This window comes from Petaurus breviceps, unplaced genomic scaffold (assembly GCF_028583685.1).
Source record: "Petaurus breviceps papuanus isolate PSGF00001 unplaced genomic scaffold, PetGlider_PUasm1.0 126, whole genome shotgun sequence".
Classification (NCBI taxonomy): domain Eukaryota; kingdom Metazoa; phylum Chordata; class Mammalia; order Diprotodontia; family Petauridae; genus Petaurus; species Petaurus breviceps.
Window position 1 is genome coordinate 75,956,449 of NW_027185655.1, and position 26,889 is coordinate 75,983,337.

Sequence of the window (26,889 nt, forward strand, 5' to 3'; positions counted from 1 at the left end):
CAGGCACCATTTTAGATGTTAAAAGTAAAGTCCATTCTTGGCGTTTGCACAGGGACTTTTAACTTTGTCCCTAACTCTTCCTCATTGTCATACTTGGCTCACCAGATGCATCCACAGAGGTATTCTGGGCTACTAAGCTACTTTGTAGGTGATGAGTGAGCCCACCACTAGTGAGGTAAGCACTTAACAGACTCACTACTGTGCTCAAACATTTATAAATGGAGTTAATCCAAATTCCATTCAGCTCTCAAATCCTTGCCTTTTTTTTGTTTTTGCTAAAGCTCAAGGGTCTCATTAAAAGAAACATCTTTCAGTTGCTGTTCAGTTGATTCATTAATGCCACTGAGGGGTAGTTACCATGTTGTAGTGTTGAGCCTCCTAGATTAAGGAACAATGGGTAGATTTCAGGGCATCCTTGAACTTGGATGGGAAAAATGACATCTTTATTTCAATATAATTGGTTTTCTTTGAAATCCCATTTATTTTACATTATGCATTTTAAAACATTTGGAGAAGAGGTCCATGAGGTTTTGTCTGCTAAAGGGGTCCATGACACAAAAAAGATTTAAGAACTCCACCCCCATAGAAAGCAGCTCTTCCCACCCCCTTCTAGGAAGTCTAAAGACATCTTGAAAGCTCCACAAAGCCACACTATAAACAGTTAGTTGCACATGGAACCTGTAAGGTATATAATATACTTTGCAAACCTCAAAATTCTAGATAAATGTCTCATCATTATCATTATCACAAATTTTTGTGAAAAATTACTGATTTTGAGCTAGAAGTGATTTAGACTTTAGAAGTGATTAAATCCACCCCCTTTATTTTATAGATGTAAAAATGGGTTCCCTAGGATGAAGCAATTTGCCCTGGGTCACCTAGATAATAAATGGCAGAGCTGAGATTCAAACCCAGGTTCTCTGAATCTGATGCTCATTCCCCTGAGGTTATGGGGGGGAGGGTTGGTTAATGAATAATGATTGTCTTTTCATAAAGAGCCTATACAAACATAGTTTTTGTTCTTTTGTTTTGGTCTAAACTTGTGATATCATCAGCAGAGGGGATTTCCAATATGAATGTATTCCCCAACCAGATAAGAAAGTTTTAAACTGAAATTTAAGGGGGAGGGAGTAAAAAGTTCCAGGAAAAACTGAAAACCCCAATATGGGAGAGGACATTAAAAAACTGAGCACATCCAGGATAACCTGGGTTACTTGAGTATTTGAAACCAAATCATATGAAGTTGAGGAGCCCTGAGGCTTCTTAGAATGAGGAAAAGAAGACTTACAGGGAATATGATAGCTGTCTTCAAATATTCAAAAGGTTGTCAGGTAGAAGGGAGACTATCACAGAATGTTAGATGTGGAAGACATCTTTAGAGATCGCCTACTCCAACCCACTCAGACAGATAAAGAAACAGAGCCCAGACATCTGAATGGACTTGTTCAAAAGTCACACAAACCACCTGTGGCAAGAGCCAATATTAAACCAGATCACCTGGTTCCAAACCCAGGATGTTCCAAAGGGGAGAACTAGGAAAAGCAAAAAAAAATAATAATAATTTTTTTTCTTTACTGGCTCAGAATAAGGGACAGCAAGGTGACGTAGTGGATAGTGTGCAGGACTTGGAGTCAGGAAGACTCATCTTTGTGAGTTCAAATCCATCCTCAGACACTTTCTAGCTGTGTGACCCTAGCCAAGTCACTTCACCCTGTTGGCCTCAGTTTCTTCATCTGTAAAATGAGCCAGAGAAGGAAATGGCAAATCACTCCGGTATTTTTGTCAAGAAAACCCCAAATGGGGACACAAGTTGGACATGACTGAAAATGGCATATTGACAAAGAATAACTTTCTCATAATTAGGAGGGTCCAACAATGAAATTAGTGGTTTCCAAAAGTAGTAAATTCCCCATCATTGGAATCTTTTTCCTCTATTCACTTCTCTATAATTAGTCCCCATCTCCCAGGCTTACAGCAGATGGCCTGTCTAGGCCATCTATGCTATCTCACTGAGGTCAACCTTGCTGCATTAATCATCCTTTCACGTTCATTCCTCTTCTTGATTTCTCCCACTGCACTCTTGCTTTCCCATCTCTCTATTGCCATTCTCTCTAAGTCTAAAAAATACCTTCCTATGACCTTTGCACCTCATTAGACTAAATCTCTCTTGTATTTGACTACAAAGCCTGAAAAAAATCTATACACTGTGTCTCTATATTCTGCCAACCATTCATTATAATTGGATTCTTTATGTATGTACCATTATTAATGAATCTGATCTCTTATCAAAGACCATATCACGTCTGAAGGTCCTTTTCTCAACCCTCATGCTTCTTGAACTCTCTAGAACATTTGGCACTGTTGACCGTCCCTACTTTCACTTACTTTGCTTTGTCTTGGTTGTCTTCCTGTCTCTCTAATGACTCCTCCCCCATCTGATTTTCCAGCTTTTGCCTACTCTTGATTCTTTAATGTGAGCACTCCTTAAGGTTTACTTTTTAGGCTCTCCTCCCTTCTTACTCTTCAGTTTCCCCCTTAATTTCATTTCTTTTTATCCTTTCAACAGTTATTTCCAAGCAGATGACCCTAGGATCCATACTTCTACCTTTCACAGTATATCTTGAATTAAGTATTACACTAGTGTATCTTAAGTTCATGTGTCCCAAATGAAACTTCTGGTTTTCCCTTTAAACCTCCTCTTCCTGACTCCAGCGATTCTGTCAGTGGTTGCCATCATTCACTTTACCTTCTGTGCTTGAAACCTTGGAGGTTTCTTTTGTTTCCCCCTTCTTTTCACATCTCCTTTGTGATAGGATGATAGCTCTAGAGCTAGAAGGGACTGCAGAAGCCACCTAATTCAACTCGCCCATTTTACAGAGAAGGAACTGAGGCCCAAGAAGGTTAAGTCATTTACCTTAGGTTACACAAGTTGTAAACATTAGGGGTAGAATTTGAACTCAGGTCCTTGCATTTCAGAGCCCCAGTGTCCGTGCTGCCTCCCTAACTCCACTTAATTTTTCCTTTACAACATCTTTCAATCTGTTCTCCTCTCTTTATCCCCACTGCTAGAGTCCTTGCTAATTCCTCATTGCTACATGTCTGGACCGCTACAATAGCCTCCCAACTGATCTCTCCATTCTCTCTTCATTCTAATCCATCTTTTACACTGTTGCCATAAAGTACAAATTCCTTAGCCTGGTATTCAGTGCTCCTACAATCTAGGAGTGTCCTTCCTTTCCAACTTCATTTTATAGAACTTTTTGCCATTTACTCTAGCAAAGCAACCAAAATACTTATTGAGTTGAATTGAATTTTGTCCTGCATGAGTCAGTCCCATTGACCTGCAAATGAAAGTAATTCTGCATTAGCAGATGCTATCATTTTTCATTATCTTTGAGAGTTTGTTGGAAGGGCTCAGGAAAGTCTAGAGTCCTGGAAAAATGGAAATGTACTATCCAATTTTGAAAAAGCATGACCCTGCTAATTAGAGACCACCTGGATCAGCTAAATTTTAATACCTGGGGAGATAACTACAACAAATCATTAATCAATTGGTAATCACGTAGAAGAGAGCCAGATATTGAGCAGTAATTGGCATAACTTTGTGAAAATATAATTGTGGCAGACCAGGTTCATTTCCCTATGGTATTTACTGCCAGCCTTTCAATTCTTTCCAACAAGACATCTTCATCAAGACACCAGGAAGACTGGACCTAATCCTACCATTCATGGGTGGGTGAAGGATATCCATTGATAATTATTCTTCATCATCCTTAGAAACAGTTATTAATTAGGGTATACTTAATACTGTGATGAGGGTTTGTCAGTTTTGGTTTTGAAAGGCTCTTTTGTCTTACATTAAAGTATGTTGTGTCAGGGAATATTTGATTTTTTTTTATTCTTCACCTTTTATTTCATATAGTCCTTTTTATAAGATTAAAATAGCTATATGTTGGATGTTTTCCTTATTTCTTTATCTGCCTGCTCAACATAATTACAAGTTGTTGTAAAGTTTGAGGATTTCAGGAATTTTTCCCTCCCTGCCAGGCCTAAAACAAAAAACTCTTATGATTTACTGCTCGTGAGGATTCCATTCCAAACACCTAAAGTATATGGAAGGCTCCTTGTAATCTTGGTTCTCTTCTTGTTACTTGCTCGAGAATGCTGTAGAAGGTCCCTATCAGTGAGCCCTGAGGTTTATGTTTGATCCTATTTTGAAAATTGAGTATGATTCAAGACAATTGATGTAGGCACCTAAAAAAGGGATAGGGTTCAGACACTTATTGGCTATGTGATCTTGGGCAAGTCACTTAACTTCCATCTATCTCAGTTTCCTCATATATAAAATGGGGGTAATAATAACACCTACTTCCCAAGGTTATTGTGAGGATCAAATGAGATAATAATTGTAAAGCGCTTTCTAAACCTTAAAGCACTCTATAAATGTTCATTGCTGCTGCTGCATTAATATTATTATTTTCCATATAATTTTGTCTCTGTGTTTCCTGTTCTATACTGCGTGGAGAGTAATTAACTATAAAAGGAAGACACTCTTCCTTAAGAACATCACTGCCTTTTTGCCCATTTTCTAAAATCCAAAAGTTGCAACTTAACTTTTAAGGCCTTATTTCCAGGGTTTTGTGTTAAGCTAAAATACAGCTCCTATGAAAAATAGAGTTTAAAAAATAGAGGCAAGAGAATCGCCGATTATTTGTTGCACCATAGAAATAGTGTCAGTGTTTATATCCAATGAAACCTCAGCATCGATGGAAAATTATTTCAGTGAGAAAGTATTTGTGGATGTGTTTATATAATAAGTAGGCAACTAGGTGGTCCAGTGGGTAGAGCACTGGGTCTGAAGTCAGGAAACCCTGAGTTCTAATATGACCTCAGACACTTACTAGCTATGTGACCCTGGGCAAGTCACATAATCTGGTTTGCCTCAGTTTGCTTACCTGTAAAATGTAGAAAAGGAAATGGCAAACTAATCCAGTATCTTTGCCAAGAAAATCCCAAAAGGGGTCACAGAGAGTCAGATACATCTGAAACAACTGAACAATAACAAATGTACATATTATGTATTTATGAATGCTTAATTTTAGAACCTTTAAAGTTTAAATGAAGCTGAGAGGCAACACGGTAGAGGCAATGTGGTACAGCAGAAAGAATTCTGGCTTTAAAGTTGGAGGACTTGGGTTTGAATCTTACCTCCATCGTTTATTGTCATTGGGTCAGTCATTCAAACTCAATTTCCTTATTTGTAAAATAAAGGTGTTGACCTGATGGCCTCTCAGGTCTCTTCCAGGTCTCAGTGTATGACAAGATTATAGAGGATTTCAGAGTCAGGAAGACCTTGGTCAGTCTCACCTCTGATAAAGGCAGCTAAGTGGCACCATGGATAGAGTCCTGGGTCAGGAAGAGCTGAGTTCAAATCCAGCATCAGACATTTACTGGCAAGTTATTTAACCTCTGATTGCCTCAGTTTCCTGATCTTTAAAATGGGGATAATAATGCCACCTACCTCCCAGATTGTTGAGAATCAAATGAGATAATATTTGTGAAGCACTTAGCGCAGTGTCTGGCACATAGTATTGACACTAAATAAATACTCATCATTGATGATTGTTATTATTGACATATACTGTTTGGATGACTGTGGACAAATCCTTTAACCCAACTCTGTAAAGCCATAAGTTACAGAATAATTGTAGTTGGTATTGGTAGGAGGAGCCCCCTACCTGGGAACTCTCTAAACCAAAAACATTACAGGTCCACATTAAAAACAATAACCTGAATTGTGAGAAAGCCCAATAAGGAAATTTGTTATGAATAAATAGGTTTCATTGTACCTATAAGGTTTTTCTAAACTTGAATCTGTTGATGGTTTTGCAGTTTAACTCAGCAGCCAAGCAACTGATAGAACTGGACAAGGCTTCATTGTCAAGTTCAGGTATTGACTCTGGAGAAGGCCCATCAGGAACAGTCCACAGCAGTGCAGCAGCCCCAAAACCCAGTGACACCAAGAAGAACACCAAGAAGCGGCACTCCTTTACCTCCCTCACCATGGCTAACAAGTCTTCCCAGGCTACTCAGAACCGCCATTCCATGGAGATCAGCCCTCCTGTCCTCATCAGTTCCAGTAATCCCACTGCTGCAGCTCGAATCAGCGAACTGACAGGACTTTCCTGCAGTGCTCCTTCTCAGGTAAATGAATCATGTGAGGGTGGGGCAAAGGACACATACAGAGACTATTGAGAAGAAGTCCTGTTCTCTCCCTAATAAATGGTCATTTGGAAGTACAGTAGTGCTCTTAAGGCAAAATGGAATCATGGCTTCATTATTTATTTTTTATCTGAACTAAAATTTCATTGGAATAGCAAACTCCCAATAAGGAACTCCCAACATTATAAATAAGCATCTTCATTATAAATTATCATCTTGGACAGTACCATAGGTAGAAGATGAACCCATGTGTTTGGCTCTCTATTCACTATGCCCCCTTGCCTCTCACTGGTCCATTTTTCATGTGGGAAAGCAGAGGTTAGAGGGAAACTAACCTGAATGTCTTTACTTAAGACCACCCAAGCAGTCTTTAGAAGAAGAAACATCTTGCCAACCCAACCAGTTGGGCTGAATTTCCTTATAAGGATGGTTTGGAAAAGTTTACCAAGTAAAACTTTACTTTTATCCAATCTTAGGATGCTGTGGTTGAAATACTTTTTGATAAAGCTTTCAATTGCCTATATTTATATAAGCCTACCTTCCTCTTTTAGTCTTTTCAGTAAGTATTACTGAGGAGGCAAAACAATGTGAAGAAAGAGTTCTTTTAAAGGAACCCTTCCCACCCCAAATAGGCTTAAAAGATCCCACAAACCTCTCAGTTCCCTAAGACTTAATGATCCTATAAGTGTCCTTCTCCTGTGTGTTGGCATGTTAATCATGATACCTAAGGAGAACATGAGCACCTGTCGTTTGAGAAAGTAGTCATGCCAGTGTTGGGTGTTACTTTCCATCTCTATGAAAATGCTTTCTTTTCCAACAACCACTTTCATTTGCTTTCTTGATCTTCTACCTCTGTACCTTGTTGTGTGGCACAGCCTTAGTTTAGCTTCTGAATAGTTTTTTTTTGGGGGGGGGGTGGATCTTTACCTATGATCTCATTAATTGAAGGAACTCCCAGTGAGGAAACTCCTTCTACTAATGCTGACCAGTACTTGCTTTACAACTTAGAATCTCAGAAAATTGCCTGTGGGGCACTAAGATGTTAAGTTTCATGCACAGGGTCACACAGCCAACATGTCAGAGAGATCATTTTAAACCCAGGTCTTTCTAACTCTGAGGTTGGAGCTCTGTTCACGACTGTCTCTTAATGGGTCTTTTAGTAGAGCTTTATTTACAGCCAATCAGTAAAGCATTTCTTAGTCAGACATCCAGTTGAGCAAACATTTATAAAGCCCCTACTCTGTGCAGAGGACCGTGTGCAAGCCTTGTTTTATTGAACACCCACCTGAGGTTCCCCCCTTGAAGGTTCTTGGATAGATTTTGGGGGATCCATAAACATAGATGGGAAAAAATATTACATCTTTACTTCAATATAATTGGTTTTCTATGTAATCTTAAATATTTTATTTTATGCATTTAAAAACATTATTCTGAAAAAGGGTCCATAGGCTTCACCAGACTGTTGAAGTGATCCATGTCACAAACAAGGTTTAAAAAAAAAAACACCTTATTTAAATAGAGAAAAAAGACACGACTTTGAAAACAGTGGGAATAGGTCAAAACATATATGAAATATGTAGTGAAAAAGAAACATATAAGTTTATATTCATTCATTCAACAAAGTTCCAATCCAGACTTTGCCATTTATTAGCTACATGACTTCAGGCAAATGAGTCTCAATCTCCTTACCTGTAAAATGGGAACAAAAATTCTTTCTAATGCTCGCATCTCAGAACTCATTGCACTGTTTGTGAGGAAAGCACCATGAACTGTCCAGGGCTGTATACACGTACGTGAGCGGCTGCTATATTTTTATCCTGGGGTTTGAGATGACCTGCAGATCTGTATCCAAAAGGCTTCCCCTTCAGGGGATGGATCTGCTGAAAGGGCCATGGCATCAAGAACCCTGCCCCACCTGAGGCTACTATCTTTTGAAGATAACCAAATCCTGAGGAGAAACAACCATTTGCTCCTAGTCAGCCCCAGGCTCATGTCCTTCTTACTCCTACAATAGAAATAGGCTTTATGTCCCAGTGGAAAAACCTAGATTCAATTCCTTCCCCTGAGGTTGTTACCTGTGTGATCTTGAGCAGGCCACTTAGCCTCTGTTTGCCTTATTTTCCTCCTCTACAAGATGAGGAGATTATCTCTAAATCTGTGATCTTATAAAAAAGATATTTTAAGTGAAATCTACAGTGTATGATTAGATAAACATGGTTTATCCCTCCAGCATTCTTCCTTCTACTATGCTATGCTATATTGAGAGGATTTTATTGAATATTAGGTGGTATAGTGGATAAAGTGGTGGGCAGGAAGACTTGAGTTCTCATATGGTCCCAAACACTTACTAGTTATGTGACCCTGGGCAAGTGTTTTGCTTTAGTTTGTTTGCTTTAGTTTCTCCATTTCTGAAATGGGGATAATAATAGCACCTACTTCCCAGGGTTGTTGTGACAATCAAATGAGTTAATAATTTTAAAATGCGTAACACAGTACCTGATAATGAATATTTTTAAAGTGCCCACTATGTGCCAGGCATTGTGCTAAGTGCTTTACAGTTATTAATTTCTTTGTCTGTTTTCTATATCTATTCTCTAATTTCTATAGAAATATTAACTATTATTACTCTACTGCTTATTTCTATAGTGTAAGAGCAGGTATATAAGCAAATGTTCTCCCTCCAGGTCATGACTGATAGAATCCATCTCATGATGGAGATGTTCATATAACCCCAGAATTTGAGCCAGAAAGGACCTTAAAAATCAACTCATATGACCCCCTTACCTTACAGTTGAATAAACTGAAGACCAGAAGTGATTGGCCCACAGTCACCTAGGTAGTAAAAATCAGAACTTTGGAAGGCATTTCACATTCCATTTTAAATCAAATCATAAAATGTTCTCTCTTGAAAGTTCCCCTTAGCATTTCACAATAGCCCACTTAGTCCAGTCTAGAGGTCACATCCACCCTTTCTTACCCCACTCCCCTATCACCACCATGCATCACTACCCCCCCTTCTCCCAGACTGGCACCTCAGATACAAAAGTAGTTCATTGTCATGTTAAAGATAACCACCACCATCTGACCCCAGGAAGGCTACTCTTAAGACATTGGAAATTTATCACAGCAACCTTTGCCCCTTTGGACTAGGCAAGGGTAAGAAATTCCCCCTCCCGGGCTTGTTCAAAGGGACATCTGTGGTCTGAAAAGAACAGAAACACAAATAATAATACTGGCTTAGCAATATTCATTCCTATATGCTTCCCATCTTATGGGTGTTCTAAATGAAGAGAAATGTGAGTACTAATTATTAGATATTGATCCATATAACTTTACTTTGATGTGGAAGGAAAACATGATTGTGGAGTATTTTATTTACTTATCATTTTTACTCTACTAAGGTCCTACTCTGATGCCTTATCATGGTATTAAGGAGACCTTTGGGTTTTCAGGGTCCAAATCATGGACACTCTGAAAGGCCCTGCTGAGAACAGAAGACTTCAATGGTTGGTCATTTAAGGACTAGCCTAGCTATGTGAGAAAAGCTTATCACCAGGTTGGAGTTAGGCTGACAGATTTTTTGGCCACAGTAAACTGTATCCTATGGTACATTTTCAATCAGTGGAGTAGGGTATATGTACCAACAAAATCATAAATCCTTGAAATACTAAAACGTGACATAGTAGCCATCACTTTCCTTTCCATCTTTCCTGCTTCCACATAGGGCTTGAGATAGCTATTGTTAAGTAATACTGCTATCTCTCTATATTTTCTTCCATGACCATGTGAAGTCTTATTTGAGAACTTGAAGGCATGCAATCACATCCCCTCCCTGGGACAAAACCCCCACATCTGTCAAATGAGAGTGTATTGGACCAGATAACCTCTAAGTTTCCTTCTAATTCTACATCTGTGAGCCAAGATAAAAATTGCACTGGATTTAATGGAAGTGATCATGTTGTCCCTAGCTGTTTAAAGCACTGATGTCTTTATTTCGCTTCTCTGTTGGTTCCTGTAAAGCCAAGCACAAGCAGCTTTCCAGAGGACTGCTGCTGCTGTGAAGAGCTTTAAGGTTCTTATCACATAGTATGGTGAACTCTATTCAGCAGTAAACTAAAGCAAAACATTCACAGAAACCAAAGTACAGCATTCACAATGTACCTTATCACTAAAGTGGCTGCATAGTTTTCACCAAAGTGGCCACATAGTTTTAAACAAAAGATATCATTCAGTAAGTCTTTAGCTCAATCATCCTTTAAGAAGCAAGACTCCTCAAGGGACACAAAGTACAAAGGTCAAAGTTCTCTACCCCAGGTCACATTGTCTTAATCTCTCAGTCAAAAAATCTTCTCTCTTCTTGATTGGAGATTAGTTTCCAATCATCCTTAAGAGGTACAAGGTACAGAGTACAAAGTTCTCCCACCCCTAGGCCACAGTAAATCATGATCCTCTCAGTCAGCACTAAGTACCCAAGGAGAGGCCTTTTTATCTCGACTCAAGGCTGGCTCCCAAATTCCATGTTTCCTCTTCCATGGGTCCAGCTCCTGCCTGAATCTACCCAATCATCACCTGGATTCAAAGGTAGGCAGCTCTCAGCTCCTCGTCCAGTTCTGTATTGAAGCTTACATTGTCCAATCCACGTCAAGTCCTTCAGTTTCTGTTTCTGGGAAGACAGAGCTTAACAGAGCCACAATAACATTCATGCACATTGCCAGCACCATCATCATTTCACTATCTGCCTGTGAAATCAACACAGACCCACCAACAAAGTCTGAGAACTCAGCACACATTATCAGTACTGTCCCAGGACCTCTGAAACCTCCTCCAGGACTTCTGTAAACAGACAACAAGAGAATCCTCTTGCAGGGCTTCCACTAAGGTCCCAGGGCTTCTGTACAAAGTATCACAAACAAAAATCAACATAGACAGAACAGACAAACAGAGTGCCGGCCTCCACAACCCTTCCCCTTCTCAGTTCTGCTCTCTCCCAGCTTGGGCTTCTTCTTGTATATGGTCATTAACTCCTCCCTGTTCCACCCCTTCCTGTTGCATCAGCAAGTTCCTCTAACTGTGGGTTTCACAAGTTCTGTTTCTTAACAAAGACTTGATATAATCAAGAGCAAGGCTCAACTGAAACAAGGTGCTAAGTATTTGTTTGCTTGCCATTACACCTCCTAAGCAACAACTGACGTTGATGTAGCATTTTTAAGGTCTGCTAACTGCTCTATACACATGAATTCATGGAGTCTCACAACAGCTTTGTGAGGAAAATATAGTGCATATTAAAAATCCCTAGATTTAAAAAATTTTTAAATTTTATGGATCAAATTTTTGTATCTAATTAAGTTAAATGTATGGATGTAAATTTTTAAATTTATGGATTAAAAATCCATAGATGAGGAAATTGAAGCCTGGTAAGAAGTTCGTGGTCGGGGCAACTAGGTGGTGCAGTGAATAGAGCACTTAAACTGGAGTCAGGAGGACCTGAGTTCAAATCCAGCCTCAGACACTTAACACTTATTAGCTGTATGACCTTGGGCAAGTCATTTAACCCCAATTGCCCTGCCCTCCCCCTGCAAAAAAAAAAATGTTCGTGGTCACACATATAGTAAATGTTGAACCTAGGTCTTCCATCCACGATGCTATACTTCTTGAGTGGGCCTCATTGCATCCATATTAAGTGGCTCAGTACATTTTTCTGTTTCTTTGTTCTAGTGTCTTATTAATTGCTTCTGGTGTTTATTTTAAAATTTGCATAATGATTCAGTTTTCTTTGTGCTTGGCCACTATTCAGTGAAAATTCCAAAAACATAAATAAACCTATTTGTTTATAAGATGTTTCATCCAGGTGAGTCACCAGAACAGGTTTGCACAGGTATTTGTGACTGACAAGCTGTATACAAAGGAGTTGGATTAGATGATCTCCAAGGCACCTTCTGGACCTATAATTTTATGATTTTTTGATAAACCTATGGTAATAGATAATCATAGAAACACAGTATAATGGATTTGGAGTCCAAAGACCTGAATCTGAATCCTGTATCTGCCCCTTACTAGGTACGTAATGTTGGCAGGTTACCACACCCTTCTAGTGCTATTTTACCCCTAAGATCCCTTCTGGGTCAAAATCTAGAATGGCAGGCTCACACATGATACTTTGCAAAACTCTTCCATATAACACTGAGAGAGATGTACTATCACCTCCATTGTGATGTAGCTGCAAAGGTTACATGATTTACCTAAGGCCATACATACCACTAGTAAGTGGCAGAACTGACACAAATCTGTGTTTTCTCAAAGAAACTCATGATCTTTCCACTGAATACATGATTAGTGGGTTTTGCTATTCACTAACCTCCTCTGTAAACAAAGCTCACACAACAATAATTGACCTTGACCTCAGCCAGCCAGAGCAGTCATTACTGTTAGGCCTATTAGAACTGAGGATATTTTCACAGGCCTCAGGGAATGAAGAAAGGCCTCCATCTTCCTCATTCAGCCACCCTTTCATGTTGTGCTGGGCTAAACACCAGGAAAAAGAAATGGGGCAGAGTAGAAGGTCAACACTTTCCTTCCCAAGATAATAATATTAATTGGGCTGATGTGTTGGTTAGTTTTGCAGAATAGCTCCTAGCCATCCCTTTTTAAATTTGTAACAAAGGATGTCTCTCTGACTAGGGTTTATGCTTAGAAATGAAAATGTTATAAAACTAAAAATACCAATAATTTCATAAGAGAACTTAATCATTTTCAGCCCATATTCTCTGCCTCTTTACTACCATTCTCTTTATATGAAATTAAATGAGATAATCTCCAGGTCATCCCAACACTGGAGCCAGTGCTCTTACTTGCTGAGCCACCTGGCCGCCCCTAAGCAATTGGGGTTAAGTAACTTGCTCAAGGTTACACGGCCAGGTGTTTCTGGGTGGGTGCTAAGTGTCTGAGCCTGGGATTCGATCTCCAGGGCATCCCAACACTGGAGCCGGTGCTCTTACTCGCTGTGCTACCTGGCCGCCCCCAGTAGGTGCTTTTAATAAAATGCTTGTTTCCTTCCTTTCAGTCATCCATCTCCCACTTTTCCAATAATTAGGTTTTGGACATATTGACTGTTAAGACTCGGAAAGGACCTGAGAAATCATCTAGTGCAGAGGTTCTTAGTTTGGGTGTCATGGTTCCTTTTGGGCAGTCAAGGGAACACAGTAGTACTTTTGCAGAATAATGGTTTTAAATTCATGAAATAAGATGCATAGAATTATAAAGGGAAACCATTTATAGTAAAATACACTTATCAAAAGATTAGAAAAAAATTTCATGGACCCCCAGATTGAGAATTCCTGATCTAGTCCAATATTCTCATTTTACAGATGGATAATTAAAGATTAAACAGGCTAAGTGATTTGATCAAGGTCACACAGGTAATAAATGACAAAACCGATGCCAGGATATTCCTGGTTGTTTATTAATAGGTCCTGGGGGAGAGTCTAGGGTCCAAAGTGATGCACAGCTGTTTGGGCTCTGGTCCAGGGCCTACAATTAACAGCACTCACTACATTTTGGCCTTCTTGGTCAACACCTGTTCTCATTTATTCCTATAATAAACATGACTTCATTTCTCAATACAGGGTGTCCCAAAAGTCTTAGTGCAATTTTAATGGGATACTCGGTATTTGAAGGCTGGAAGGAAGGAAATGAGAAAGGGAGGAAGAATGGATGGATGGATGAAAGAGCAGAAACATTTCTAGTTAGAAAGTGGAAAACCATTGTGTTCAGTCTTTGAAAGAAAAGTAGTTCACAAAATGTGCTTTCCAGGAAAAGCTCACTGGACACTGTGTGTGTGTGTGTGTGCGCGCGCGTGCGCGTGCATGTGCGCGCTCACAAGAAATATAGGAATAGTTGGAAATCTTTCCCTCAGGGCACCGTTAGTAGAAAATACTATAGTAGAAGACACTTAATTTTAGCTATTCTTTCAAGTATCTTTAGTGTCACTAAATCTGCTTGCAGTGATGGGGTTTTCTGCATTGATGGTATATCAGCACTTTTCAGCCTTAAAACCCTATACAGGCATGTCCCAAAAGTCTTAGTGAAGTTTTAAGCTCTCATGGCTTAAAATTTCACTAAGATATCCTGTATTGATGTGAGCTGCTCCTTCATAGCAGTACCTAGAACATTGGAAAAATAAAATAAATACCTGGGGGTTTTGCCACAGAACCAAGTATTTTACCCAACAGTCATTTTTCTTTTCTTATAGAGATTATTTATCTTACATATGGAAAATGTGTTACATTAGAATTTCTTTGTATATGTGGTGCCATTCTTTCTTAACCTACCATTGATTCTTTGGGGGAATAAATTTATCAAAATTCAATTTAACATTTATTGAGAACTTATTGAATATAAGACAGCATGCTAAGTTGTGCAGACCCAAAGACACAATGGTGAGTCGGGGGACTTTGATCCAAAACTTAGCAGTGATGTTTATTAGCTATGTGTCTTCAGGCAATTTACCTAATTTCCTTGAGCCTCAGTTTCTCCAAGTGTAAAATGAGAAGTTTGGACTGGATGGCCTCTGAGGGGTTCCTTCAACTCTAATCCTTTGAAATAGCCCCTGCCCTCAAGAATAATATATTCTATTAAGGGGAGCACAGACAAGTATGGAAAAGGCCATTTTAGAGAAGAGAGAGTGCTAATAAAAGGCATCTGGGAAGGTTTCTGAGAGGAGGTGGTGAGCTGAGCCTTGAGCCTTGAAGGAAGAAGTGAACTGACAGGCAGAGTTCTGGTAAAGAACTTGTGTAAAGACTGTTTTGTACTTGTATTTATATAGTTTGCATATGTGTCTTGGTCAAAAGACTCCCAAATATTTTACACATTCTGTAGTTATTTTTAATGGAATTTATCTGTATCTTCCTACTAAGTGTTGGTAATATACAGAAATGCTGGTGATTCATGTGGATTTATTGTACATCCTGTAATTTTACTGAAGTTATTTTTAGTTAATTTTGTTCTTGATTCCTTAGACTTCATTCTCTAAATAGATCAGGGGTTCGTGACTGTTTTTCAGAAATGGATCCCATTTGACAGTGAAGTCTTTGGACTCCTCAAAATAATGTTTTTAAATGCACAAAATGAAATACATAGGATTACAAATTCCAATATAGATAGAAGACTTTTTTTTAAAGCAAGTCCATGGACTCTAGATTAAGAACCCCTAAGATACAGATCATCATATCATCCATGAAAAAGTGATAGTTTTGTTTCCTCTTTGCCTACATTTATTCTCTCAGTGTCTTTTACTTGTCTTACCTAGCTATAGCTAGGATTTCTTGCATTATATCAAATAGTAAGGGAGGGAAGGAACAGACATTTATTAAATGCCTTCTGTGTGCCAGGCACTGTACTAAGTGCTTTACAAATACTGTCTCATTTGATAACAGTAGTTGGTGATAATGGACATTCACATTTTTTTTAATTCTGTGAGGCAAAGTTGAGGAGGGTAGGTCATTTCTGACATGGGGGAAATCACCAATTTGAATGCACAGAAACAAACCATAGCCCTTATTCTAGCAATGGGGGTGGCAGGAAGGACCTTTCCATTTAAAGAAAAAAAGAATAGAAGATGGTGGAGTAGAAACAGGACCTCCACACAGCTCAGGATCTCACCACCTCCAATCCATGTAAAAGGGGACTCTGAACAAACTTTGGAGCTACAGAACCCACAAAATGAATGGGCCTGCGCAGGGCTCTGGGAACCGAGCCCAGCTCCACACCGAGGTTTTAGCCCCAGGGCGGGCTTGACCAGCCACTGGCTGGAGGGACTCCAGATCACCAGGAGCTGTGGTGGTCCAGAATTATCAACACATAGATGATAAGGACAAAGTGAGAGGTCAGTGCAGTATGGACTTTGGGACCCAGTAGTTGGGAGTGTGTTGGCTTTTGCCCCTGGGATGAGAATCCGCTGAGGGCTGTGGCACAGCCGCTGCCATGTGACAGCTTGAACTCCTAGCCTGCACAGTGTAGGGGGACCAAGTGACCAATCCGAGGGGTAATCACTCTTGGTTTAACCTGCTTGGATCTGGATTGAGGTCTAGAGTGGAGGTACTGGGGGTGTGTGACCAGCTTGCCAGAGCCTGTGGAGGCTTCAGAGAGGGCACCCAACTAATATCTCCAGCAGCTGAGAAAACCCCAGCGTTTGGTATGAAGCTCCCCTGTCTGGTAGCAGAGTCCTACTGTGGCAAAAACCCAAAAGTCAAGTAACTGAGTGGCAACATGACCAGGCAAAGGAAGCAAAGCAAACAGAAGAAGCCAACATTAGACTCCTATTTTGGGGACAAAAACGAGCAAAGCATGGAACAGGAGGAAGACAGTGAAGTCAGAACTCCTGCACCAAAAGCTTCAAAGGAAAATACGAGCTGGTTACTCTGCCATATAGGACCTTCAGAAGCTGATAAGAGAAGTGGAGGGAAAATTGGGAAGAGAAATGAGAACGATGCAAGAAAATTATGAAATGAAAGTCAACAGCCTGACTGAAGAAAATAATACCTTAAAAAACAGACTGACTCAAATGGCAAAGGAGGCTCAAAAAGCCAATGAGGAGAAGAATGCCTTAAAAAGTTGAATTTGCCAGATGGAAAAAGAATCTCAAAAGCTCAATGAGGAGAATCATTGCTTCAGAATTAGATTGGAGCAAATGGAAGCTAATGACTTTATGAGAAATCAAGACGCTGTTAAACAGATCCAAACAAATGAAAGAATAGAAGGCAGTGTGAAATATCTCATGGGAAAAACCACTGACCTGGAAAATAGATCCAGGAGAGATAACTTAAAAATTGTTGGACTACCTGAAAGCCATGACCAAAGTAAGAACCTAGAAAGCATCCTCCAGGAAGTTCTCAAAGAAAACTGCCCTGATGTTTTAGTACCAGAGGGCAAAACAGAGGTTGAAAGAATCCACCGATCACCTCCTAAAAAAGATCCCCAAAAGAAAACTCCTAGGAATATTATAGCCAGGTTCCAGAATTCCCAGATCAAGGAGAGAATATTACAAGCAGCCAGGAAGAAACCATTTGAATATTGTGGAAACACAATCAGGATAACCCAGAATCTGGCAGCTTCTACACTGAGGGATCAAAGGGCTTGGAATGTGATATTCCGGAGGTCAAGGGAGCTGGGATTAAAACCAAGAGTAACCTACCCAGCAAAACTGAGTATCCTGTTTCAGGGGAAAATGTGGTCATTCAGTGGAATAGAGGACTTTCAAGCATTCTTGCTGAAAAAACCAGAGTTGAATAGAAAATTTGACATTCAGATACAAGAAGCAAGAGAAGCTTCAGAAGGTAAACAGGGAAAAGAAATCATAAGGAACTTATCAAAGTTGAACTATTAACATTCCTACATGGAAAAACAATAATTGCATTTTATGAAACTTTTCTCAGTAGTTGAAAGGATTAGAAATATATATATGTCTATATATGAGGGTATATGGGCATATGAATACATATGTGAATGTGTATATATGTTTACAGGTATACATAGATAGAGGGCCAGGACCAATTTAACAGGAAGGGATGATACTTAAAAGGTAAAATTAAGAGGTGAGAGGAATATAATGAGAGGAGATGGGGAGAGACAGATTGGGGCAGACTATCTCATACAGAAGAGGCAAGGGAAAATGGTCACAATGGAGGGGAAGAATAGGAGGGCAAAAGGGAATGGGTCAACCTTATTCCCATTGAATCTGGCTTGAGGAGGGAATGAAATACACACTAAATAGGGGATCTCACCCTCCAGGAGAATAGGGGGGGAAGGGGATGAGAGGGGGGATGATGGAAGGGAGGGCAGGCTGGGGGGGAGGGAAGTTGGAAGTACCCACTTTTGAAAAGGGACAGGATCAAAGTAAAGAATAGAACAAGTAGGAGGTGGGATAGGAGGGAGGGAAATATAGTCAGTCTTTTACAATATATCTACTATGTTATTGTTTTGCATTAGCCGCACATGTACAACCTATACTGAACTGCTTGTCTTCCCAGTAGGGGTGGGTGGCAGGGGGGGAAGGGAATGAATCTGAAATTGAAAGTTTTAAAATCAAATATTCAAATATATATATATATATGTGTGTGTGTGTGTGTATGTATATACAATTATTAATACCATCTTACATGTAATTAAGAAATAAGATATACAGGCACTGAGGCATAGAGATCCACTGGAAAAGTCGAAACGGGTATGGGAGAAAATATGGGAGAGAGCAGATTGGAGGTGGGGATATCCTGTGGGACTGCTGTTTTGGGGGGATGGGTGGGGGAAAAACAGGGAGAAAATTTGTAACTCAAAATCTGGTGGAAACGAATGATGTAAATCAGAAGTTAAAGCATTTTTTAAAAATAGGGAAAGTAAAAAAAAAAGAAAGAGTTAAAAACTTGACAATCAATATTAGTGTGACCCATGCCTTAAGGAAATATTCTCCTTTTTAGATACTAGACTTTTACAGTCATTCTAATCTATATCTTACCACCAGACTCAGATAAAGCAAAGGAGAAAGTGAGGGTAGTGACTTTGCACAGCCCTCCCTCACTTAAATCCAATTCACTTGTATTTCACGACATCATCTCCCTTATGTCACAGTTGTCTTTGAGAATGAAGTGCAAACAACAAGCCTTTATAGAAAGATGCTCTGCAGTGGGAAGGGGTGTTTGGGGACTTCCTCCATGGCATATGATGGATTCAACCACTTGAGACTAGTTAGTGCCTTTGTCTATTATTCTATATTTACAAAAGTGACCATTTGACAATTTCCTCTCTGGGTTTCAATTTCCTCATTTATAAAATGACAGGGTTGAACTGGTTGATCTCCAGCTCTAAAAATTCCTTGTGTCTGAGAGCTTCATTTCCTGAGGGAAACTGTCTACCAAATGAGATAATGTATGTGAAAATGCTTTGAAAGGTCAAAGCATTGTATAAATCACAATAGTATTGGGTACACTTTCCAGACTTGAAGAGCCCAGTACACTTTGGGAAGTTAGCTATGCTTCTCTCTAATAACCCACATACTCCCATGGCTCGAGTGACATTTCCATAAAGATGACTCCTAATCTCTCTGTCTAGCCTCAGTCCCTCTCCTGAACTCAGGTCTTATACTTTCAAACTTTTTTTATGGTACATTCATTTCAGGTATGAGATGTGATTTAGGACAGTTGCAGTGGGAAGTCAAGATTGGGAGGAGCTCATAAGGAATGGGGATGTTGTGGAAAGGGGACTCACTATCCAGTTAACTTCTTAAGAACTGTTTGCTGTTTAGTTGTGTTTAACTCTTCATGACCCCATTTGGGATTTTCTTGTCAAAGGTACTGGAATCGTTTGGTATTTCCTTCTTCTGCTCAGATGAGGAAACTGAGACAAACAAGGTTAAGTGATTTGCGAGTCACCACTTCATAAAAAAAAAAGACAATAAAGGAGCTGGGATTAAAACCAAGAATCATCTACCCAGCAAAACTGAGTATCATGTTTCAAGGGAAAATATGATCATTCAGTGGAATAGAGGACTTTCAAGCATTCTTGATGAAAAAAAAAACCAGTTGAATAGAAAATTTGACATTCAGATACAAGAAGCAAGAGAAGCATGAGAAGGTAAACAGGGAAAAGATATCATGAGGAACTTATCAAAGTTGAACTATTAACATTCCTACATGGAAAAATGATCATTGTAACTTATGAAACTTTTCTCAGTATGTAAATAGTTGAAGGGAATAGAAATACACACACACACACACACACGCACACACACATATATATTTGTCTATACAGGAGGGTATATGGGCATATGAATATATATGTGAATGTGTGTATATATGTTTACAGGTATACATAGAGGGCACAGGACCAATTTAATAGGAAGGGATGATACTTAAAAGGTAAAATTAAGAGGTGAGAGAGGAATATAATGAGAGGAGATGGGGAGAGACAGAATGGGGTAAACTGTCTCATAGAAGAGGCAAGGGAAAATGGTTACAATGGAGGAAAAGAATAGGAAGGCAAAAGGAATTGGGTCAACCTTATTCTCATTGAATTTGGCTTGGGGAGGGAATGATATACACACTAAATAGGGTATCTCACCCTATAGTAGAGTAGGGGGAAGGAAATGAGAAGGGGTATGATGGAAGGGAGGGCAGGCTCTGGGGTGGGGGGGTCATCTGGAAGCACCCACTTTTTTTTTTTGCCTTTTGGAGGGCATTTGGGGTTAAGTAACTTGCCCAAGGTTACACGGCTAGTTTTTGTGTGTGTGTGTGTTAAGTGTCTAAGACCAGAACCTAACTCAGGTTCTACTGACTCCAGGGCCGGCGCCTTACTCACTGCATCACCTAGCTGCCCCTGAAGCACCCACTTTTGAAAGGGGATGGGATCAAAGTAGAAAATAGAACAAGTGGGAGGTGGGATAGGAGGGAGAGAAATATAGTCAGTCTTTTACAATATATCTATGGTAATGTTTTGCATTAGCTACACATGTACAACCTATTCTAAATTGCTTATCTTCCCAGTAAGGGTGGGTGACAAGGGAGGAAGGGAATGAATCTGGAATTCAAAGTTTTAAAATCAAATGTTTAAAATATATATAATTATTATTATTATTAATACTAGTTTACATATAATTGGGAAATAAGATATACAGGCACTGGGGCATAGAGATCCACCATGCCCTACTGGAAAAGTCGAAGGGGGTATGGGAGAAGATATGGGAGAGAGCAGATTGGAGGAGGGGATATCCTGTTGGGACTGCTATTTTGTGGTGGTAGGGGAAAAACAGGGAAAAATTTGTTACTCAAAATCTGGTGGAAATGAATGATGTATATCAGAAGTTAATAAAGCATTTGGAAAATGAAAAAAAAAAAAAGAATAAACACCTTTCCTAGCTTCAAGGTATCAGGTTTGAAATCCTGACCTTGTGATCTGGAACTGATTGGATGTCTAAGCATTGGAACTTGGAGTGAATGGACATCCTTCTTAGCACACAAATTTCTGCTTGTATTGGTGCTGCTGACAAGGAGCCTTTGAAGACATCTACTTTGGGTAGATATTGATATTGTCTCCCTAAGGCTTTGATAAGTAATCACTTTTTTTTTCAGGCATGTTGAAGCACCTGTATCTTAATCATAGGTGGAAGTTAGGGGTGGAGGTAAAGGAAAATGATTGTCAAAGAGTGAAATGTGTTGTGAATTACACCTAGATTTGACTTAGTGATAACCTATGGAAGCTGAATCCTCAACAAGGTTTGAAGGGAGCTCGTGTGCAAATGATAGGGCATGGAGTTGTTTGCAGGGTTATTGAATCTGAGAGGTTGGTCCCTCAAAGAGCATATTTCAAAAAGAACAAAGGTTCTTTTCTTGTTTCTTGTTGTTGTGAAAGCCAAGGGCCTAGAGTGTTCAGCACTCCAGGTGCCATGTCTCCTGCCTTTTACTGGTCAGCACAAAGGGAATGAAAATAGACACTGACTTTTAAATAAGGGAAGTTGCATATGAGGCACTACATGATTTGTTTCTCTGGAAGCCGTGCCAAGACAATGTGTTTTTTATATGAAATTCACAGTCCGAGATTACATATTGAGAGTTTGGGAGGGACCTCAGAGGTCATCTAGCTTAACCCTTTCATTTGAAGGGTTAAGAAGATAAAGAAACTGAGTTCTATAGAGGTAATGTGACTTACTCAAGATCCCACAGGTCGGTAGGTAGCAGAGCTGAGATTTGACTTCATATTCAGAACACTTTCCCCTGTGACTACACTGCTTTTCTTTCAGGCTCATCATGGATTAAATTCACAATTGGTTTTCTGATTTCCCTTTTTATATATTTTTTTCCACAGGTTCACATCAGTACCACTGGGCTAATTGTGACCCCACCTCCAAGCAGCCCAGTCACAACGGGACCTTCGTTCACTTTCCCATCAGATGTTCCCTACCAAGCTGCCCTTGGAGTAAGTACCATATGTTTCTCCCATACTTGATGATTTTGTCCTTAGCTGTTTATTGAAGCCATCTGTTGGCATTAATTTAGTTCTCTCAACCTCTAATCAGCCCAAGTTTATTATTGATACTTGTTCCTTTGGGTGGAAGCCTCACCAGCCATATCTTTCATCTACAATGCTAGTCATCTAGAGTGTTATTTCTGCCAGTTTTGCAGATAAACTAGAAAAGGCCCTCCTGAAGTGTGCCAATTTTTCACTTGTCCTTTTAGTAATAAGTAAGCTTATATTTAACAATATATGTGCTATATATATTGTTTTATATATATACATATATAGTTTTATATATATACATATATAGTTATATATATAACACTCTAGGCCCTTGGCTTTCACAATAACAAGAAAAGTGTATATATATACACACTATAATAGTAATAAGCATACCTTATAGTACAGCCAGAATGGACTCTTCCTTAGATACATCACGTGCTATGCAGGTTCCATGCTGACTATCCTTCTGCCCAGCTGCATTCCAACATGACCTTCAAGGCCCAACTTAAATGCTTTCTCATTCAAGAAGCCTCTCTTGATTTCCCCAGATGAAATGAATCTCTTTCTTCTCTAAACTAACTTTATCCATCCATTGATTCATCAAGTGTATTTTTAAGCCTCTGTTATAGGCAGACACTGGGAGAGAAACCGAATTTAGACAATCTACCCTCACGGAGCTTTACAGTCCGATGGTCTCAGGAAAAATACAAATACATTCACATTCAGTTATTCGTTATAATTAGGCAAGTATGTGTGTAATCTTTCCTACTACACAATAACAGAGTTGAGAGTAGTGGTTGGTAAGTTAAGCAGCTACCTGTGGTACAGCTAGGGGTATAGGTATAGGTATAGGTATAGGGGATAGAAAATGGACCTCAGAGAGCTAAGGATCATCTCCATACCATAATGATGATGATGAATATAACAATTCTATTAATAATTTAGAATTATAATATATCGATATAAATATTAATTACTATTATATGTTAATATAAATAACAGTAACAATAATAATAATAATAAGACAAGGAATAGACCTCTGACTTCATTGATAAAGGGAACCCCTAGGTGAGGGCACTCCAACTACTAGTGCAGATCATCACCTTCCCTACAATTCATAATAATAGCCAGCATTTACATAGCACTTACTGTGTACCAGGCACTATGCTGTGCACTTTACGATGATTATTTCCTTTGATCTTTACAAAAATTTTGCGCAGTAGGTGTTATTATCCCCATTTTTCAGATGAGGACACTGAGGAAGACAAAGGCTAGTCAGTGTCTGAAGCCAGACACTGAAGAGACCTTGCCACCTAGTGGCAGCTTTAGCTTAGAGAATGATGTTAGAGAAGGAAATTGATTTGCTCAGGATCACACAAGGAGTGTACCTACACACATGTGGGGCTTGAGCCCAGGTCTTTCTGGCTCCAAAGCCAGTGCCTCTTGGCACTGTACAAAGCTGCCCCTCACTTTAATGCCAAAGAATTCCATGTTCTCTTTAGTGCAGTCTAATGCAACAAGCCTTAATTTAGCACCTACTAGGGTACCTAGTATTGTACCGGTAATGCAAAGGTGAAAATAAAAACAATTTATCCCCTCAAAGAGCTTATAGTCTGCTTGTTGTTATTCATTTATTTCAGTTGTGTCTGACTCTTCCTGACACCATTTGGGGTTTTCTTGGCAAAGATTCTTGAGTGATTTGCCATTCCCTTCTCCGGCTCATTTTATAGATGAGGCAGACAAGGTTAAGTGACTTGCCCAGGGTCACTTGAACTCAGGAAGATGAGTCTTCCTGACTTTAGGCCCTGCTCTCTATCCACTGTGCCACCTAGCTACCACATATTTTACTTACACAGCTAGGAAAAGCAAAATACATGGAATATAATTGTAGAATATTGGAGAAGGGGGTCAACGACTGGAGGGATCAGGAACAAACTTATATAGGAAATGGCATTTGAATCGAACCTTGAATGAAGCAAGGGATTCCAAGGAGCAGGAGGAGAACATTTCAGGTGTGGATGTAACCTGTGCAAAGGCCAAGGACACAGCAGGCAAATCTGGAGCATGTTGATATTTATTTCGTCATATTTTGTCATTTTGTCATGTTCTTGTTGTTCAGTCTTGTCTGACTCTTCATGACCCTATAGGCCGTGCTGTCTGTGGGGCTTTCTTGGCAAAGATACTGAAGTGGTTGGCCATTTCCTTCTGCAGTGGATGAAGGCAAACAAAGGTGAAGTGACTTGCGCAGGGTCACACAGCTAGTGAGTGTCTGAGGCTGGATTTGAACCTAAGTTTTCCTGGCTCTAGGCCCAGTGCTCTATCCACTGAGTCCACCTAGCTGCTATGACAAGTCATAATCACACATTAAAATGAAATCAGAGTATAGCAGTGTGAAAACAACTCACTCTCCAATTCTTGTATAGGGGACACAAATGCCTTGGCCACCTGTGAACAATGTAGTGGAGAGATACTGAATCTTATTCTTCTCTGCAGTACTTTACAGGAATAGCACAGTGCCTCATAATAGCCAGTCAAGAAATATTTATCGAGTCAATGAATGACTAAATTACTTTGTTGGAGGCAGCCAGGATGGGCAAGTTACTCAATACACACTACATCAGGATTAGTTGAAGGAACTGGAGATGTTTACCTGGAGAAAGAAAGACTTAGAAAGAAGGAACTATCTTCAAGTATTTGTAGGAATATCATATTGAAAAGGGATTGGGCATGTTTTGCCAGACATGACGGAAATGACTGAACGAGAACAACAAAACGTACAATATGAACTCTTTGAGGGAATATTTTGGGACCCCAAAAGGCTGAATTAGGAGTCATGTTTGAAAGTGACAGAGAGGCAGATTTAGGTTTCATATGATAAACTTCCTACCAAGCAGAGCTATCCAAGAGAATAATGTGTTTAGTGCTGGGTATCATGGCTTAAGTAATTAATTAATAAGTAATAATTAATAAGCTGGAGAGTGACCATGAAAGGCCAAGCAAGATGGTGAGAAGTCTTGAGTCTGTGTCATCTGGGCTGAGCATATATAGCCTCAAAAAGGATCTGAAGGATTGTCAGTGGAGAAGATATTAGACTTGTTCTCTTTGACTCCAGTGGGCAAAGCCTTTGAAGGCTGCAAAGAGGACAAGTTAGGCTTGATATTAAATTAAGGAAATCTTCCCAAAGTGGAATAGGCTGCCTCAAGAGGTGGTAGAATCCCCACACCTTGTAGGTCATTCGAAGAGGCTGAATGGCCATTTGTAGGATGTGTGAATGGGCTGCTTTGGGAATTGGTAGATTTCTCCTCATTGAGTCGTTCAAGTGAAGATTGAATGACTCCTCTTTGGGGATGGTATACTGAGGATTCTTTGTCAGGTACAGAGTAAATTAGACAGCCTGTTAAGTTCTTTCCAGTTCTGAGATTTTGTGATTCTGTAATGCACAGGAGGAGATCAGTGCCATGAAACAATAATGTGTTTTCATTATATTTCCTTGTTGTCTTTAACCTGATTTCCTGTAGGCCTCACCTTTATTTCTTTTGACCTACCAATCTCCTACTTCTTTCCTTTTTTAGATTGTTTTGTTTCCTTTTGTTTTTATGCCACCCTCATTTTCCATTAGCCTCTCCCTCCCTTTTCTCTTCTATGTAACAGTGAAAAATATTTAAACAAAACCAATACAAGAACTGTATTTGGCAGTGCTTGGCATGTATAGATGGATGGACCATAGAGGCTGGGATTGCCATTATTGAAGGAGACATTCACACTGAATAGATCACTGATCAATCTGATTGCTTGAGTGTGGAGGAAATAGAAAAAAAGGGAAGAGATTAAGGAGATGTGCAGAGGGGGCACAAAAGAGGAAGAGAACAAGAAAAAAATAAGTAGTGTAAAACAAGCAAGCACAATTTTAGAAAACAAAAAAATAATTGGTAGCATCTTAATTTCTTGAAATAAAAGGAAGCTGTTGTCAGGGTCTCAGAAAGCTGGAGAGAATCATTTGTTCATTTCATCCAAGGCAAGGGGTGAAAGCTTTAACAGCTGGCCCTGAGATAATCATCATATTTGTTTTTAACTCTCAGAGGGATAAATTAGGCATTCTTCTATTTTAAAAAATGGAAGTTTAGATTAGATGTGGAAATGAAACTTCAGGAAATTCTCTGACATATTATAGCTACAATTGTTTATAAGACAGCTACTTGGTAAAGGAAATGCGGTTGTGTTTTGCATTCCTTTGGGAAAACATGAAGTACAACTGACATGAAGTGAACATAATTCCCATGAAAATGGAATCGCAAAGGACATTTTGTCCAGAGACAAGTTCCATGAAAACCCTCCTCTCTGATTTCCTAGGGTAGAGGAGGGGAGAACAGAAAAACTCTTCTCCCTTCCTACTTTCCTTGTCAACATCCAGCTGGTTGGTGCATCTGTTGCTAGTGGCCCACCACACATCAAAAATGCTAATTTTATTTCCTAAAGGGAGGGGGGAAAAGACTGTAACTTTCTGATCCTGGAATAATTAATTAACAGAAAAAGCACAAAGGTAGCTGAGCTTCAATTCCCAGAGGCCAAAAATCTAAAAATGGAATGTATGTCAAGTCACTTGTAACCACAAATTCACCCTAAGACAGAAAGTAAAGTGAAAGTGAAGGTAAAGTTCCCAGCACAAGA

At 39.5% G+C, this 26,889-nt stretch overlaps 1 protein-coding gene across 4 annotated transcripts in view; it reads left to right on the top strand.

Moving 5' to 3' along the window:
• Nucleotides 1-26,889, top strand: part of SH3RF1 (SH3 domain containing ring finger 1) — a 243,384-nt gene that overhangs the window by 175,902 nt on the left and 40,593 nt on the right. For all 4 annotated transcript variants that reach the window (XM_069097176.1, XM_069097183.1, XM_069097189.1 and 1 more), the window contains 2 exons: nucleotides 5,893-6,204; nucleotides 22,069-22,179. In XM_069097176.1, the coding sequence (XP_068953277.1) occupies nucleotides 5,893-6,204; nucleotides 22,069-22,179 (423 nt within the window). The remainder of the gene's footprint in view (nucleotides 1-5,892; nucleotides 6,205-22,068; nucleotides 22,180-26,889) is intronic.